The sequence below is a fragment of the Alosa alosa genome, chromosome 1 (genome assembly GCF_017589495.1).
Source record: "Alosa alosa isolate M-15738 ecotype Scorff River chromosome 1, AALO_Geno_1.1, whole genome shotgun sequence".
NCBI classification, from domain to species: Eukaryota; Metazoa; Chordata; class Actinopteri; order Clupeiformes; family Clupeidae; genus Alosa; species Alosa alosa.
The window spans coordinates 37440838-37458878 of NC_063189.1; the positions used below are offsets into that span (position 1 = coordinate 37440838).

Consider the following 18041-nt stretch of genomic DNA (forward strand, 5'->3'; position numbering starts at 1 on the left):
GATTAAAAATGCCTTTTGTTCACTATGGCTGTGGCTTCTATCACACTTGCACCCAGAACCGCAGTTCAAGAATATAGCAGACACGGGCTCGGACCCATCCAGGTTCCTTACTTCCCCTGTCAGCCTGTTTCACTATGTACAAGAAAGGCTAATACTTGATAAAGTTCTCATCGGTTCTCAGTTCCACTTGACAGCCGTTAAGGAAAGTGTCCAAGTTTAAAGCTTTTATTTTTGTTTTGTTTTGCTTTTTTTGCTTTATCTTTTTTTTTTTTTTTTTTTTTTGACTTGTAGCCAGCTTGTATCGAAATACTTTCAGAATCAAATTGATGAAAAAAAAAACAATACTCACACTATCAATCTGTTATAGAGTGTCTATTGTATTAACACTGAGGCCGAACCGCCTACTTTTTAACATATTGTTAAGTAATATTAAAATCTTGTCTTTCTTTTTTGAAAGATGGAATCCAGTAGAATGGCAGGATATGTGTCTGTGTGTTGATGTTCATTTTATTGCTCCATCTTTGCTAGTGCGGCCTGGTTTCGCTACTCCTTCCCTGCAGTTGTGCAATCTTAGATGTTCCCGTAGTAACTGGAAACCAGACCCGCAGACCTCGCCGTGGCCTCCTGTGTGTTTGTTCCTCAGAATAAACGTCCCGCCGTAGATTTAGCACTGTCGAGGCAGTTCAGCATTGGAGTACGGGAGACAGCAGTCGATTCTTGTGTCACGCCTGTCATTTTGGCCACCTCGGGCATGTGTCACTTCTAGGCCACTTTGACTAAGGTCAGTTATGACAGCAGAGGAGAGGTGGTTTGAGTAGGCAAAGTACCTAGCAGTATTACTTTCTCCTCTGATCTACTTGTGAGCTTCGGTGAGTCATGTTCCTTTCCCAGTACATTTCCCTGAGAGAGCATGAAGAGCACAGATGACCCAAAGGCTACATGCACGGCAGCTGCCCAGGGCTTACTCCAGAGTGCCGTCACTCTTAACAGTGTGTCCTCCCAGAGATGACCAGTTCTGACCTACTGTCCAGAATTGCACAGGTGATGAAATCTTTTGTGTGTGTGTGTGTATATGTTTCTTTTTGCACCACTGCTGTCCCGGCGCATCAGCTTTACGGGCAGTGCCATGAGTCATGAGGGTTTGTCTGAGACGCAGAAAGGGTGGGGGACTCCAGAGATAACTGGGGGATGGATCACATGACCATCTGGTTCTCACACTCTCTCAGGCCCCTTGCAGGCTCCTAACATGGACGGAATGCTTAGAGTCTGATACTGACAAGGGGACGGAGCCTGCAAAGGCGGCCATTGATAAGACACTGTATGGAGACTAATAATCCAGCCATTAGCTCACCTCCAGCTGGTTTGTGGCGGAGTTCCTGAATGAGTGGAGAGTGGTGTCAGATTACAACTGATCACATCAAAACTGGAACAGAGACTGAGGCTGTTACCTCAGCCTCCCTTACTGACAAGGTTGTGGAAATTTCTCTCGGTGGGGAAATAGGCTTTACCCGTCCCTCTGTTCAAACACTATAAACTGCGTTGAAGATTTAAAACGGGTGTTTTAGGGGAGAAGCATTCTTTACTTGGCACAGAACACCATTTCAGACACCCACAGAGAGGGAACTTTTCAGGGCTGTTTGTCTTATCTTCAAACTTACTTTCTCTCTCTCTCGTCCTCTCTCCCTCTCTCATGTCCTCTCTTTGTCTATCTCAAACACTCACTCTCACTGCACATCCTGCCAAAAAGTGCTTCACTCTGTGGTAAAACAAAAAAAATACCCACCACCACCTCTGTCACAACCGGCGATGATGGTCTGATCTCACAAAAAAGTCTCTAGATGGGGATTTTTCTGCACTGGCAAACGTACTCTTTACATGTACACTACTAACACTCCTGAGTGATTTCCCTGTTGAGCCCCATTGTCTGGGCTCGTGACTGGATTGTGTGTGTGTGTGCGCCTATTCAAATCACCAGGCAGGATAATAACCAGAGGTGCTGTGTACCTCTTTATATGAGTGTAAGACACAGCAGTGAGTCACACAGAAACAAGGTCACCATGGCAGCACTTCCTTGAGTGCGCATTTAGAGTGAAATCTCAAGGATTACTGGCAGCCCCGTACTCTCCTTATATGCACATAGTGATACTAACCTGCTCAAGCCTTGGCATGAGGAAGTGGATGCATTGTCCATTATGTCTAGAGGATGTTCTGCGCTCTACTCACTTCCTCATTGAAGTCAAAAGTGGTTCTCTGCTTCTGTTTTCAAATGTCCCTGATATGGAAATGACCTGCTGGCGGTGGTCAGATTTTAATGTTCATGAACAATTGTGAACATCGCAGATGATTGAAAGCAAGAGGCAACATATCAGTTGTAGCTTGTTTGTTTTTTTAATGTATATTTTTGGACTTTTTATGCCTTTAATCAGACAGGACAGTGGAGAATGACAGGAAGTGAGTGGGAGAGAGAGTGGGGGTGGCATCCGGAAAGGACCACGGGGCGGGAATCGAACCCAGGTCACCGGTGTACGGTGCAGGTGCCCCAGCCAATCGCGCCACAGCTGGGGGCCTTCATGTAGTTTTTAATCAAGCTGGATGCTTAGCTGTTAAGCTTTGCTTTCCCCCCCTTTTCTTATTTCAATTTGACCAACTAGTTATTGATCTCTTATCTCTGTAACAAACTGGGGGGGTCTACATTTGGAGTCATGTGGCATGCTGGGACATTCTATCAAAGACATACCTGTCTCATCGGGGATGTAGTGAAGTGTAGTGTAGTGAAATTTCAGAAATAGTTTTTCACCAATTGCAACTTTTAACATTCAAAAACCACACTGTATTATCCACATTCACAATATGTACACTTATCAACACTCTAGGAACCATTTAATACCACTGGTATTGTTAGAAACATTGGACAATAATCTAGACCATCATCAAACATGTTCTCAATGCCTTTGATCACAGAGATCACAGAATTAATAGTTTACCCACCTCTTATTTTACCACTACATGTACATTCCAGTGACTGCTTAGGTGATATGTATGGCCTTTGCCGTGCTTAGACCTCTAATGTCTATTTCCTCCCCACAGTGGAGTTTGGACAATAACAGGGACAGGCACACACAGTATGAGCTTATTAGAGGGACTCAGAGATGTGAGAAGGGATCCCAGGGCTTGTAATCAGATGGGGGCAGGTGTGTGTGTGTGGGAGGGGGGTGTAGGAAGGGCAATGGCTCCCTGTGCACAGCCTGAAGCTACACAGAGAAACACATGAGCGGGGAAAACCCTCTGCCCGCTCACTCGGGAAGTGGTGATGGCGTGCTGCGAGCTTAAACCTCGTACCCCAAAGTTCTGCTGGTTATCTCTACCTTTTATCGTAAAAACATATCGGTGGGGGGGGGGGGGCGTGAGGTGTGTGTGTGTGTATGTGTGTTCACTCCCAACAAGAGTAATACAACAAATACTGCTCTGCTTTTGTTTCAGCGCTATGCAATAGTAACAACGTACTGTTGGGAATCCCCTCCTTTTATGGGAATTTCCCATTATTTTCAGATACAGAGGAGATTAAAGGCTGTATCTATCCCTCCTGTGCCTGTCTGGCCTGCTGTCAGGTCCGGCCTCTCCTGAGGAGAAGAGGAGAGCAAGAGCGAAAGCCCGGCGGCCTTATCACAGATGGAAGTGGACGGAACACTCAGGGGTCAATGGCGGAGACCCGCGATGCCGTGTGATTTTCTTTTTTTTTTTTTCGTGGGCACTATTCCGAGGCTATGTAGGAGTGGCTGCCTCTCCCTCTGGAGGTCTAAATGCAGTGGGCACAGTCGAGTCAAGGGTGACCTAATTATTTCCACTCCTGAGATGAGTGGGTTGAGTGTGTATGTTTGGTTACAGATCATGTGGTCCCAGCAGAGGAGGTGGGAGTGTGCAAGGGGGGCAGGGGATTCCCTGTCTGGCCCACCTAGCCATTCTTATAGCAGCACCATGGAAATATCTGACTGTAAGAAGGGACAGACCTAAATGCAGCTCGCTAAAACTAGTTTTGAACAACCAAGCAGTTACATTTCTGAGAGGGACACATAAAAGACTGCCTGTTTCAAAAGAAATAGGCCATTAAGGAAGAAAACAACAGTTCTCCAGTGAAGAGCGCAACTAGAGAGCTAACAGAGCCTCAAGCACAATCTGAGGTTCGGAGCATGAGAAGAAATGCGTAATGAAGACTTCTACCTACGTCACTTCAAGGATGAGATTAGTGTTACCGGTATATGCTCACTCAGTTACTCCTAGCACTGTTTTCTTCTTGACCTCCTCGGAAGTCTTTGCCCAGAAGATTCAATCTAGCGGTAGAGTCTAGATGGCGTGCAGTGGGCTGTTTGTGTTGCTCTGACATGCTAACACCACTGATGGGACTGTAAGAACAGACTATTTTGAATGTCCCTGCTATTTTTAAATGGCACATGTAATAATAGTGTTGCCAATCTTGTTCCATGTATTGTTTGTCTCTGATATTTCAGTTGATGTGCCAAACACTTGAGTGGCCCCTGAGACTTCTATGCAAGCACATACCAGCTTAAGTAAAACTCTCTGGAAGACACACACGCACAGACACACGCATGCACACACGGACACACACACACACATAGGCCTTGTTTGGTACTGTACTGCCTGCCTGCCTGCTTGCCCACTTAAAATAGACTGTCATTCCCCAGTCCAAGACCTCTCTCTCTCTCTCCTCTCTCTCACACAGAGAGAGAGAGAGAGAGAGAGAGAGAGAGAGAGACTCAAACACACACACACACTTTCTGTCATTTATTCCCAGAAAGACAGCTGGGAATCTGCCTCAGTCATAGCCTGTCCATTCAGCATGGCATGGGAAGGGGCTTTCCACAGCACACAAGCATGCTTTCAATACACACACACATTGTGGAACTTAAATACTATATCTAGAACTATCTTAACGCCTTCACAATGCCCCATGATCTGGCCGTCATTATTACATAAGGATTTCCGAACATGTGTGTTATCCACGCCCTTCTGGAGTGACCCATACTCAAATCATGACCCATATTCAAACCACCAAGACACATAAAAGCACATGTGACTAGATGTGTGAAATAAATGATTTATTTAAAAAAAATAAACCTCTGAATGATAACCCACCCCCTTAATCTTAGGTACAAATTTGTCAGTTAAGATGTGATTTGACATAGTGTACCATGACATCTGAAACTGAGTCAATTTAGTTTGGAACAATCTCTGAGACTTGATTCTCAAAATCACATACATTTCCTGTTCTTACTCTATGATGGTCTTTCATGGTTTAAAGTGGATCAGATGGCAAGTAAGTCATTCTAGTAGACGCCTGTTGTGATAAATTGTAATCAGTCATCCCTCAGTAAAAGTGAACTACAAAAATATATATTTATATTTAAAAGCATACTGATACATTTCACTAAATGTATCACTGTGATACATATTTCAATAATTTAATGATTAAATTTAGCATTACTCTTTAAAAACAGGAAATGATTCATTTTCAATGTATTTTTTACAAACCAAAATATTATACATAGATATTACAGAATGATATGAATAGCACCATAATAACACACAATAAAATATATAGTATTAATTACATCATGAAATCTACCAAAAGCTTATGCATTTCCCTACACACATAAAATATTCATTTGTGCTTTCAACCATTTTGGCAATAGTAAATGAGAAAAAAAGTGCAAATGTTTTCCATCTATTGGATACACAAAGTATTCAACTGAGGTATATTCTGTTGTATCTAATGTCTAGCCACTCACATTTGTCTGACATGCAGCATTCTGTGGAAATAAACTTGTCAAAAAAATACTTGACTAGACATACCACAACACACAGCCAGTTAAAATCCAGTTCCCATTAAAATCAAAGGAAATTAACTTTTAGATTTGACTTTGTATTTGCGAGGTGCATATTCTGATGTGACTGTGATTCAAAGGAAACTGTCAGTTTGGCCCTTGCTCTGACGCAGGCTCATGTAGTGCTTTGCTGTTGGTGCCAACACCGAGAGTGGCAGAGTTTGCGTCTGAGGGGAACGAGGTCTCACTCACAATCTGGCGCATTCGTCTAGGTGCTTCATGTACTCTGTCGTGCGTGCGCCGTCGTACGTGCTGAAACAGTACGGACACTGCAGGTCGCTCGCGCCTCTGCACTCAGTCCTCGTGGAGCTTGGCGTCGAGTGCGCCGCCGAGCGCTTGGACCCCGGCTGGTCTGGGCTGTTTCCCAGCAGTGGTTCTGTCATGGCGTCCATGTGTGGGGATTTCTTCCGGCTGGCATGGATTCTGCAGGTTTTGGGTACCTCTCTTGGGGTCTGTGGTGCATAAGCAGATATCAAATGTCAAATATTTCTTCAACCTCTGATCTCCATAAAGACATAATATACTATTCTGCTTTGTTTTGTTATGTTATGCTATTGATGAAAGATAACAAGTGAACAAATGAGCCTTGGTGTATCTACAGTAGGTGTCAAAGGCAAGGGCATCTTGCCAAGATGGCAGCAGTGTGTTCCCTTACCTGACTGCGGATTTGCAGCTGGAGACGGCCCACCTCCTCCTGAAGGTCTAGAATCTTCCCCTGGGCTCTTTCTCGATCTGCCCTCTCAGACTTAAAGTCCTCGATGTATGCAAGGACCTGTTGTGATCAGAAGATCCAGGTATTCAATTAAAGGAGATTCACTTAACCTCATGCTAAGTCACATTATCATTGAGTTCATTTTCAAAATCCAATTTTCCATTGACTTGCTTACAGAGCTACACATACAGTATAGGATAAAGGAAACATTCATTTTCTATTGTGTTTGACTTATCAACTTATTTCAAATAACTAATTTAAGTGGCTATGAGAGTTGCAGGATGAAAAATGATGATGACAACGATGATGATGATGATGTTGTAATGAAAATGGTGAGGTGCTGACCTGTTGTTCCAACATCTGGATGCGTTCCTGATCCCGTTTAGCTATATCGTCCCTCTCTCTCACTAGTCTCTTACAGTCGCTCATCTTCTCCTCCAAGAGGTTGTTGAGCCGGGCGATTTCCTGCTGTAGCAGACCGGACCCCCCAGGCACCAGACCCAGACCTGGTCCCATGAGCACCGGGCCGGCTGCCTCAGGGCTCCCAGTGACCAGCACGCTGGACTCCTTCAGCCGCTGGCACAGGCCCCTCACATACTCCTCCCGGCTCGAGTCGTACTTCTGCCACTTTGCATTGAGGCTCTCTACCTGAGGTGAGGACATGACAGGCCAGAATGGGTCACTTCCTTCTCATAACAACCTTCTCATGACAACCTCATATCATGGTATCATGTTTGAACTCAATGCAAACTGATTAGCATGTGCAGTAGTAGAGTAACATTCCAGCTTACATATGCCACTCTCTTTTTCAGCTGCTGATTCTCCTCCTGTAGTTTGTCCACTAACTCATTAAGACCGGCACCCTCTGTGGAGTCCACTTTCTGGGAAAAACAAAATGAAAATGGATGATTTTTGAACGCTGAATTCATGAATGTGTATTAGAGAAATCCTTTAGACACTTTTATTTTATTTATTTATTTGTTTATGTGTTTTTTTTAAGGTGGGGGCAGCCAAATTAAATAACATAACACTCAAATTTGAGTAATTAATGATACACACCTCTGAGACGTCTGGCTCCTCAGCCAGGCCCCCTCTCTTCTTCTCCTTCTCCAGACGGCCCAGGAGCTCCTGACAGACCCTCACTGTGGCCCCCAGCTGGCCCCTCAATTGGTCAGCCTCCTCGGCCAGGGAGTTGCAGAGGACGGCACGGGTGGCCTGGATGCGGTCTCTCTCGGCCAGGGTTGTGCGGAGACGCCGGATCTCCCGCTCCTGATCCTGGTCTGTCCGCTGAGCCAGTCTGTCCAGCTCCTCCTCCTTCTCTCTCACCTGCCTCTGAAGTTGTTTGACCTCCTGAGGGGCAACAGGTACCACACAGGTGTCAGACCAACCGACCAACGCCTGACGCCTGATTTAAAAATCTGGTGGTCCTACACTTGATTAAGACTTACACTTGATTAAGAGCAGCAGAAATTATACCAATTTGGAGAATACATAATTTCCTTGTTTTACAGTGGTTATACAAGTATTTGTTGCTAAATAGATGGATGTGATTTGGCAGGTGTAGAGTGTAATAGGAAATACTCACTTGTTTGCTTGCTTCCAACTGTTGGCTTCCATCTGCCTCAGACTCTTTCAATCTTTGTTTTAGTTTGCTAATTTCTTTGCATAAGCTCTCGAAAAGAGACTTAGAAGGTCCAATCACCACAGGTTCCTCTCCTTCGACATTGATCAAAGTCCTCTCGTATTTCCCAAGTCTTGCTTTTAAATCAGCTATTACAGAGTCCCGAGAATATAGCTGTTGGCTTAAATTAGCAATCTCTCTTTGCGTTTCGTGGTAAAACGTTGTTAGGATAGAACAACTCCTTATCTTGGATTTCAGCGCATCGTTATCCACTTGGATGTTAGTCATGGTACACCCTTCTCAGAATTCAGACGTACCCTAAATAATTACTTTATAGAGGAGTTGCTAGAGCAAGCAAAACATCTGCACTATTCCATAAATATAAGATAGTATTTTGCTCGTGCCGAGTTGATGTTCGTGGGCTCAGCCGCATGTCTTCTTGTCTAAGGAGAAGAACTTCGTCGCCTTCAATTTCGAAATAATAATTCCGCACTAGGGGATTTCCTTGGGACTTCCCCAGCTGAACTGGTGGACTTTTCTTGTACTTCACATTTTAACATTGTAGGATACTTTAATGACAACTCCTTTCCATCTTGTGCACAATCATCAATTCCGTTAATTGTCTAGTCACAAAGAAGAACACCAATGGTTTTTCCCGAGTATGAAACACTTAATTTGTCTTTTAGCTGTGTAGCTTGACAGCGCTGATGCAGTTGCACATGCGTGCGCCTCTTCCTGTAACTAGTTTAAGAACACATAACCCTGAGGTTAGAGTGCGAAAAGGCCTCTTGATAACCACAGTTCGTTTTACATTAGCAAAAATATGTCATCGAATAGTTTCACAGTTATGATATTCAATAGACATGCTGCTGCTAAGCATTATTTTGCGTAGCCTGTGTGCAAAGTGACGCAGTGGAAACTTCACCAAACCACAGACCCAATGTATGCAAAACTCGTGTCAGAATGATTTAAGAGAACGGAGAGCTTCTGATACAGTGCTAATTCTACATATATTATCTCAGCCGGTATTCTCAAAAACAATTCTTTCTGACGGATCAACGTCCATATGATTTTAAAGTTCTATGTAGAAAATTGTGATGAATTAATTAATTTCTCAAGAATGCTTGATGATTTACACTAAAAATTCTGATCAGTCAGCTGTATTGTGTAAGTTTTACAACAATGTGTGTGTCGTGTGTGTGTGTGTGTGTGTGTGTGTGTGTGAGAGAGAGAGAGAGAGAGAGAGAGCACACGCTTGTCCGTGGGTGTGGCTCTGCAGTGTGTTGGTGGTGCTGGGATGTGTGGGTGCACTGTAAACTGTAAATGTGCAAAACAGTGATTGTACATGTGTGAATTCTTGTGTGTGCGTGTGCGTGTGCGTGTGCGGCTGTGCATTTACTTAAATATTCTTAGTCTAGATTACCATAAACGTGTAACATCCATTTGATATTTCATTAATATAGCATACCATTTGAAATGACTCTTGCCTAAATATCTCATTTGAGAAATGGGTAGAAAAACTTACCTACTGGCTTCAAGGAGAACAATAGTTCCCCCTAGTGGCCATTCACTGATCCATGGAGCTAGCTTTTTCAAAGTGAAGAATATTAATATTAACAAATATTCTCTCTATTACTTTATCATTCTTTTCATTCCCAAACTTAGTATCTTCTTGATCCCACTCATCATGTATTAGCCCCCTCTGATCATCATGTATTAGCCCCCTCTGATCATCATAACCAGGAGCATTATCATTTTCATTGTCATTATCATTGGCTATGGCATTATCTAGCCTATTGTCTTTCTCGTGTTCACTGTCATAATAATATTCATCATCATCATCATCATCATTATTATCATCATCATCATCATCATCATCATCCTCATCATCATCATCATCACCACTATCATCACCATCATCATCACCATTATCTTCATCATAATACAAATCCTCCTTATCATCATCATCATCATCTTTGTCTTCTTTTTGATCCCACTGGACCTGTGTGAGTTTCTGGTCTTCATCAACATCAGCAACAGCAGCAGCAGCAGCAGCAGCATTATCATCAGCATCAATGTCTTCTAATGTCTTCATATTTGTTGTTGTTGCTGCTCTCTTCCTTTGAAAATGTATTCTTTTTCACGAAATTCTCCTGTCCAGCATAGAGAACAATATTAGCACCACCAAAGCATTCGCTCCTTCACTGTTTGGTATGTTCAGCTGTGTTTGATTTTCATCACCTTTATTCATACTGTTTTCACAGAGAGGAGAAATGTGTTTGCTCCCTGTGTTTGCTCTCTGTGTCATTTCCCCACCTGTCATCCCTGAAGTCACCACATCTTCCTCATCTTCCTTATCTTCTTCAGTTTCCTTACTCAGCGAATCAGACAGAGGGATATATATATAAAGCATATAAAGCAGTATACCCATTATCATCACAATAGCAAATAAAGTCTTTTCACCTGTGTGTGTGTGTTTGTGTGTGTGTGTGTGTGTGTGTGAGAGAGAGAGAGAGAGAGAGAGAGAGAGAGAGAGACTGTGTATGCATCTGTTGTCTTAACAATCTTGCTTGTATTATTCAACTCTTGCTATTTTCTTAATGCCTAAATTAAGGAACAACTACCCTGCATCACAGAGTGTCTAGACTGTAGATCACTGCATCTCCCCGCCAGTGATCTACAGGCTTGTTTCTGAAGACAGGCATTCCAGTCTTGCTGTAATTAGTCACCTTGGTGTGTCTGAACCGCGTTGTGCCCAACCTCAGAAGAATCTTCATCTTCCTGCCAAAACAGCAGAGCTAATACACAGAGAAAATTCCCAATGAGTGTAATAGCTGTTTGCAGTTGAGGCCCGTCTCTTTGGGAAACTCCAGGTTGAACTCTCAAACTCTCTACTGCCCCCCAGTGGTGCGATTACCTTAAACTTTAATGCTATCTAAAAAAGCATCTTTGGATGATTAATTGGAAAGGTACTTTTTACAACTTTGTTCTGTGTTCTCCTTACAGTACAGTTTCAAAACCTCTGTCATTGCCATTTCTTTAAATGTGTTCTTTGGTGCTTATCTAGGCAAAGTAGTGTGATATTGAGCAAGCCTTGATATACACATAAACTCTGCAGTGCATGAAAAGATTCATTTTGCATTCAATCATAATCGATTTTGAGACTTTGAGGCTTACTCAATTACATTTGTTGGACAACTCATCACATAATTCTGTCTGCTATACAAATAAAGCTTATTATTATTATTATTATTATTATTATTATAATTCCGGTTCAGCTGAGTGAAGGCTGGTCATGGATAGTGGACCCTGTAACTAGCATGGTCTTTGTGAGGAGAAGTCTGCATATGTGCTGAGAGACTCTCACCACTGACTGAAGGTGTTTATTTTCTCTGGGCCATGTTTAAAGGGGATTGTTGACGGCAGGTCTGTTAATTTTATTTTGAGAGCCGAGCTCAGCTCCATACTTTCTGTGCTGTTGTTCTCCATACTTTCTGTGCTGTTGTTCTCCATACTTTCTGTGCTGTTGTTCTCCATACTTTCTGTGCTGTTGTTCTCCATACTTTCTGTGCTGTTGTTCTCCATACTTTCTGTGCTGTTGTTCTCCATACTTTCTGTGCTGTTGTTCTCCATACTTTCTGTGCTGTTGTTCTCCATACTTTCTGTGCTGTTGTTCTCCATACTTTCTGTGCTGTTGTTCTCCATACTTTCTGTGCTGTTGTTCTCCATACTTTCTGTGCTGTTGTTCTCCATACTTTCTGTGCTGTTGTTCTCCATACTTTCTGTGCTGTTGTTCTCCATACTTTCTGTGCTGTTGTTCTCCATACTTTCTGTGCTGTTGTTCTCCATACTTTCTGTGCTGTTGTTCTCCATACTTTCTGTGCTGTTGTTCTCCATACTTTCTGTGCTGTTGTTCTCCATACTTTCTGTGCTGTTGTTCTCCATACTTTCTGTGCTGTTGTTCTCCATACTTTCTGTGCTGTTGTTCTCCATACTTTCTGTGCTGTTGTTCTCCATACTTTCTGTGCTGTTGTTCTCCATACTTTCTGTGCTGTTGTTCTCCATACTTTCTGTGCTGTTGTTCTCCATACTTTCTGTGCTGTTGTTCTCCATACTTTCTGTGCTGTTGTTCTCCATACTTTCTGTGCTGTTGTTCTCCATACTTTCTGTGCTGTTGTTCTCCATACTTTCTGTGCTGTTGTTCTCCATACTTTCTGTGCTGTTGTTCTCCATACTTTCTGTGCTGTTGTTCTCCATACTTTCTGTGCTGTTGTTCTCCATACTTTCTGTGCTGTTGTTCTCCATACTTTCTGTGCTGTTGTTCTCCATACTTTCTGTGCTGTTGTTCTCCATACTTTCTGTGCTGTTGTTCTCCATACTTTCTGTGCTGTTGTTCTCCATACTTTCTGTGCTGTTGTTCTCCATACTTTCTGTGCTGTTGTTCTCCATACTTTCTGTGCTGTTGTTCTCCATACTTTCTGTGCTGTTGTTCTCCATACTTTCTGTGCTGTTGTTCTCCATACTTTCTGTGCTGTTGTTCTCCATACTTTCTGTGCTGTTGTTCTCCATACTTTCTGTGCTGTTGTTCTCCATACTTTCTGTGCTGTTGTTCTCCATACTTTCTGTGCTGTTGTTCTCCATACTTTCTGTGCTGTTGTTCTCCATACTTTCTGTGCTGTTGTTCTCCATACTTTCTGTGCTGTTGTTCTCCATACTTTCTGTGCTGTTGTTCTCCATACTTTCTGTGCTGTTGTTCTCCATACTTTCTGTGCTGTTGTTCTCCATACTTTCTGTGCTGTTGTTCTCCATACTTTCTGTGCTGTTGTTCTCCATACTTTCTGTGCTGTTGTTCTCCATACTTTCTGTGCTGTTGTTCTCCATACTTTCTGTGCTGTTGTTCTCCATACTTTCTGTGCTGTTGTTCTCCATACTTTCTGTGCTGTTGTTCTCCATACTTTCGCAGGTCTGTTAATTTTATTTTGAGAGCCGAGCTCAGAGCACCTCATTTTTGGATTGTGATAATCTCACACCGGGCATATGCAATTAAGAAAAGCAGCTTCAAATGGCCCTTGAAATGTGATAAATTGTCTACTTAGTGTTCCATTTACTGTATGCCAAACATAAGTCATGTGATTATTTTATTTGGATTCAAATCAAAGAGTGCCTGTCTGAGTAAATTATTAAAGCAAAAGGGCTGGTGTTCATAAGATGGAGAGGTATGCCTGAAAGGAATGTGTTGAATGGCTCCTGATTGTTATAATAGCCAAGGTTAGAAAAAAAATGTTCACCACAGCACATTCAAGTCATAATAGTAGCTTTATTCCATTCTCTTCTCTAATTACTCTGTCAGCAGATGATTAACATGGCTCACAGTCACAAGATACTATATGGTATGTTTCTGCTATTAACAAAAATACTTAATTACAGCAAAGGCATACAAAAATGCAGTGCAAACTAATTTAATTTAATTTAATATATAGAGAGTAGCCTACCATTTCATATAAAACACATTCACTTGATACATGGCACATATCACAGAAATAACATTAACTCAATAAAACATCACAAAAATCAGTTCAGTGATCTATCAACAGTCAGATAATAGTACTTAACACATGGGCGGAGGAAAAGAAATATAGGCCTATTTCTGTTTTCAAATTAAATAAAAGTGCAACACAGTACAAGGTTAATATGGCTACAGAGATTGTGTCATCTTCGCAGCATCAACTCCCCTGGTGTGTCGAAAGGCATGAAGAGGCCATCGAAGGGCTCAGGGTCACCAGCGTCGCCAATGTCTCTCATGTTAGACTCATCACTGTCACTGTCACTGTCGCAGTCCTGGTCACCTCCTGGGGAACACTCAGTAGATTTGCTCTCGTGGCTCTCGTGACTGACCGCAGCCTCACTGTCCTCGTTGCTCTCCGTGCTTTCAGCGCTGTTGTTCTCCATACTTTCTGTGCTGTTGTTCTCCATACTCTCAACACTGGCACTGTCCTCTGTGCTGTTTCCCAGATCAAGGCCCGTGCTAGCTTTGCTATCCTCGCTGCTTATGCTTTCAACGGAATGACTTGGTCCTGCAGTTGCTTCTAGGATTTCATTGGAGATGCTGTTGCTCTCCTCTGATTGGTGTGACTCAGTAGGCCTATCCATAACAGTTGCTTTGACAGCATAAACTTTGAAAAACTGGAAGAAGAAGACATACACCATAAAGGTGAAAAAGTAGCCTACCCTGACATGCTGATGTTGATGTCATATTTGATAATATTGTGATACAGTTAAATCCAGTGTGTTATTGTGACATGTTTTCAACATACCCTTCGTAGGTTCTCTTTGCTTCCTCTACTGTCATCCCTGGTGACTCCAGTCTCAACTAAATTAAACTGCAAATAACCACAAGCAGACATGTTTTTAAATCACCACATCTCTGATACGTATTTTAATGACCAGGGCATAAGTTAAGTCCTAAATGGCCCTGATGACTCAATCTAATCTTTATTTTGAGATATTTTACCTTGTCTTCAAGGGAGCGACTCTCCTCTGATGTCTATAAAGAAATAATCAAAGATTGTCAAGGTGATGATTCAGTAGGCTAAGTTCAATGATTAGATTAAAAAAGGAATTGTAAGATAATTAAATAGACCTATAGTAATGCAGCCAAGGTAGTGGTAGATTTAGTCCCATTACAACGGGAGCTAAACTGTCAAGCTAATTGTTATAACTGTATGATCAACTGTATATTCAAATAAATCATACCGTGTCTTCCAGGGATTTACTTGGACTCTCATCTGATGTCTGAGTGGGAAGATAGAAATAATGATGAAAGATCTCTTTCCTCAATGTTAAACTAAAGTGTGTAATTATTAGTCAGTTTTATTATCAGAACAAGAGATATGACTTACTAAGCCATTGGATTTAGATTCATCTGACTCGGAAGATTCTGAAGTCTGTGGAAAGATGTAAACAATTAGTTTTGATCATCGTTATGTCCTACCCATGTTGCAGTCCGATCAAGTAGACTATGTTAATAGTGAAAAGCACTCACTGTGTCCTCAGATGTGTTTTCTTGAGAACTCTGGGGAAGGGGGAAAGGCAGCAACTATGATTTAGTGTTCATTTATTCCATAAATATTTGGCATGCATAGTTGCAGTATAGTTGCAGCAGGCAGTTGTTAATATTTCTAAATCTCACTGATTTCTAGTTGGTCATCTTACCGACTGCTCTGAAGTCTCACTTTGACTGGATGAATCCGACACAGATGCACTCTGGGCCTGTGAAAGACATGACATCCATAGATCAGTACATACCTAAACACATGGCACATGGGGAAGAGATGAGGCAGCCATGTTTTAAGTGTTATGTCACAAGTAGGAGGTGGTATTAAAATAATAGCATGCAGTGTAAATGTTTCATGATAGAGTTGACTGACCTGCTGCTCTGAAGAGACGCTCACTTCTGATGATGATGATGATGATGATGACGACGACGACGACACAGAGTTACTCTGTTTAAGACATCAAATCAAACGTTACTCCAGTGTGTGAATATAACTATTCAAATGTTCTCAAAGTTGTACATTTTTATTTCAGGTTTTTTTTTCTAGTATCAAATAACCTCCATTAATTGATTTCCATGTGTCCCTCTCACCTTCAGCTCGGATGTGTTGCTTTGTTCTGAGGACTCAGATTCAGACGAATTGTGTGCCTGGTGAAGATAAACCAGAGAGTGTCATACTAGACATGCAACAGTTATATGAGTTATCTCAGACATGTTTATTTAAAGCAGAATCAGAACTTGTACTGTGAGTGTTATATTGTGGTTTAAAATGCATTGTAAAATATCATAGCTCACATGAGAATGGTATGAACTAGATGTACCGCCGAGCGGTACAAAATATGACCGCCGCCCAGTCCAGCACATTTTTTCCACAAAAATAAATCACGCTGAAAGGCCTATATGATTCTAACTGTCTCACTAACGGTTCTCAAGATATTCACAGAAAACTGTGTCTGCCCTACCCTCCTTTCGGGGGGTCCAGTACAGCGGGGGGGCTACAGATCAAAACGAATTCCCGAGTGTCCCGGGAATCCTTGTTGGTGTACGGTCACTAAATGTACACATAAATTATTTTATTGTAAGGCCCCCCATGAACAAAAGTTCACAAAACTTGGCATGCATTCGGGGGGTGTCATAATGATCCTACACTTTCAATTTCGTGCAGTTTTGACCATGTCAGCCAGAGATATTGTGGTGAAAACACCTAATTTTTTGCTTTTTAATTTTTAACTAGGTGGCTCTATACATGAAATAAGTGGTAATGGGATGGGTTGACATGCCCCCTTAAGACCAACATACAAAAAAAAGGTGGACCTCCTAGGCCCTACGGTTCTCGAGATATTCACAGAAAACTGTCTCCGGCCACCTACAGGCCAGTTGGTGTATAGCAACATAAATTAATTTATTGTGTGGCCCCCCATGAACGGAATTCGACACTTCCAATTTCGTGCAGTTTTGACTATGTTAGGTCACAGATACCTGCGATTACAACACCTCATTTTTTCTTTTTTGTGTTTAACTAGGTGGCGCTATACATGAAATGAGTGGTTATGGAATGGGTTGACATGGCCCCTTGAGATCAACATACAAAAAAAAATGGTCCTCCTAAACCTTACGTTCTCGAGGTATTCACAGAAAACTGTGTCTGCCCTACCCTCCTTTCAGGGGGTGCAGTCCAGCGGGGGCTACAGATCAACGAAAAACGATGGTTCCATGCTATCCATATGTGGTTACATGCCCACCAAGTTTCGTCTACTCCGGTCTTTCAGTGTCCCGGGAATCCTTGACGGAAATTTGGACATGCGAAAAAGAAAAAAAAAGAAAAATCTGACTAAACCTATATGACCGCTGCTTCGCTGCACGGCGGTCATAATAATGGATAGCAGGGCTTTTTTTTTTTCACGTCACATGCGTTTTGTGTAAATGATTAGTAGAAACAGACTTTTAAACAAACCTTCAGCTCAGGCATGCCTGTTAGCTCCAGAGAGTCCAAAACGGATGAGATCTGTGAAATTAACATTAAAGAAGAGGTCACTAGCTGCACTATTGAGAATTAGTAAGACCAAGCTCCCTCTGCTGGACGACCACAGGTAGTGCAGGCTTTTGCTCTAGCTGTGCTCTAGCTGTGCACAAAATAATAATATATTGACCTTGGCTAAAAAGTGCTAAAACAGCATGTCCTTAGACAGAAGTCATATTGTCATTCCTTAATAATATGTTACAGAAGCATGATGATTTGATCAATGGTTCCCTAACCCTTTTAGACCGAGGATGTTTCTGATGTTTTGATGTTACAGCCACTTTACCTAATATTTCAGCTGTAGCCTACAGCACATTGACAATATCGAAGAGAGACATTTGAACAAGTCTCAAATCTATGTTTGTTAACACAGTACTGGAAGAAAGCAGGGCCAACAAAGTGTATGCTATATGTCAATTAATTATAAGAATAACATAAAGCTAATATTTCATTATAGTTGATAAGCACACTCACCCCTGATAATGGGTTCACTTTACTGTCCATAGTTGTGTTGTACATTATCTGTCAGGTGGAATAACAAAGAATGTATCAACTCAATTTTATATTCAGCTTTGACTGATTTCATTTCTCAACTTAGTATAATATAATAGTAATAATAGGATTATAGTAACTACCAATGCACTTATGTTTGTATGGACAGATACATGTAGGATACTCACAGGGTTGGCCATGGCTGCACCCACAAGACAAAGAATCACAACGGTAACCCTCAT

The 18041-nt window shown here is 42.0% G+C and overlaps 2 protein-coding genes across 2 annotated transcripts; both read right to left on the reverse strand.

The window, feature by feature from the left end:
- Window positions 1-4785: 4785 nt before the first annotated feature.
- Window positions 4786-8896, reverse strand: tnip2 (TNFAIP3 interacting protein 2). Its single transcript, XM_048237983.1, has 6 exons — window positions 8198-8896; window positions 7672-7962; window positions 7404-7493; window positions 6958-7260; window positions 6556-6672; window positions 4786-6352 (listed from the first exon to the last, which is right to left on the reverse strand). Exons 1-6 carry the CDS (start codon window positions 8519-8521, stop codon window positions 6089-6091), a joined length of 1389 nt encoding a protein of 462 aa, XP_048093940.1. The 5' UTR covers window positions 8522-8896; the 3' UTR covers window positions 4786-6088.
- A 4634-nt stretch (window positions 8897-13530) lies between these two features.
- Window positions 13531-18041, reverse strand: scpp1 (secretory calcium-binding phosphoprotein 1). The gene is made up of 12 exons (XM_048263713.1): window positions 17988-18041; window positions 17782-17829; window positions 17242-17292; window positions 15879-15935; window positions 15661-15735; window positions 15446-15502; window positions 15276-15305; window positions 15133-15177; window positions 14987-15025; window positions 14745-14777; window positions 14548-14613; window positions 13531-14416 (listed from the first exon to the last, which is right to left on the reverse strand). Exons 1-12 carry the CDS (start codon window positions 18039-18041, stop codon window positions 13943-13945), a joined length of 1029 nt encoding a protein of 342 aa, XP_048119670.1. The 3' UTR covers window positions 13531-13942.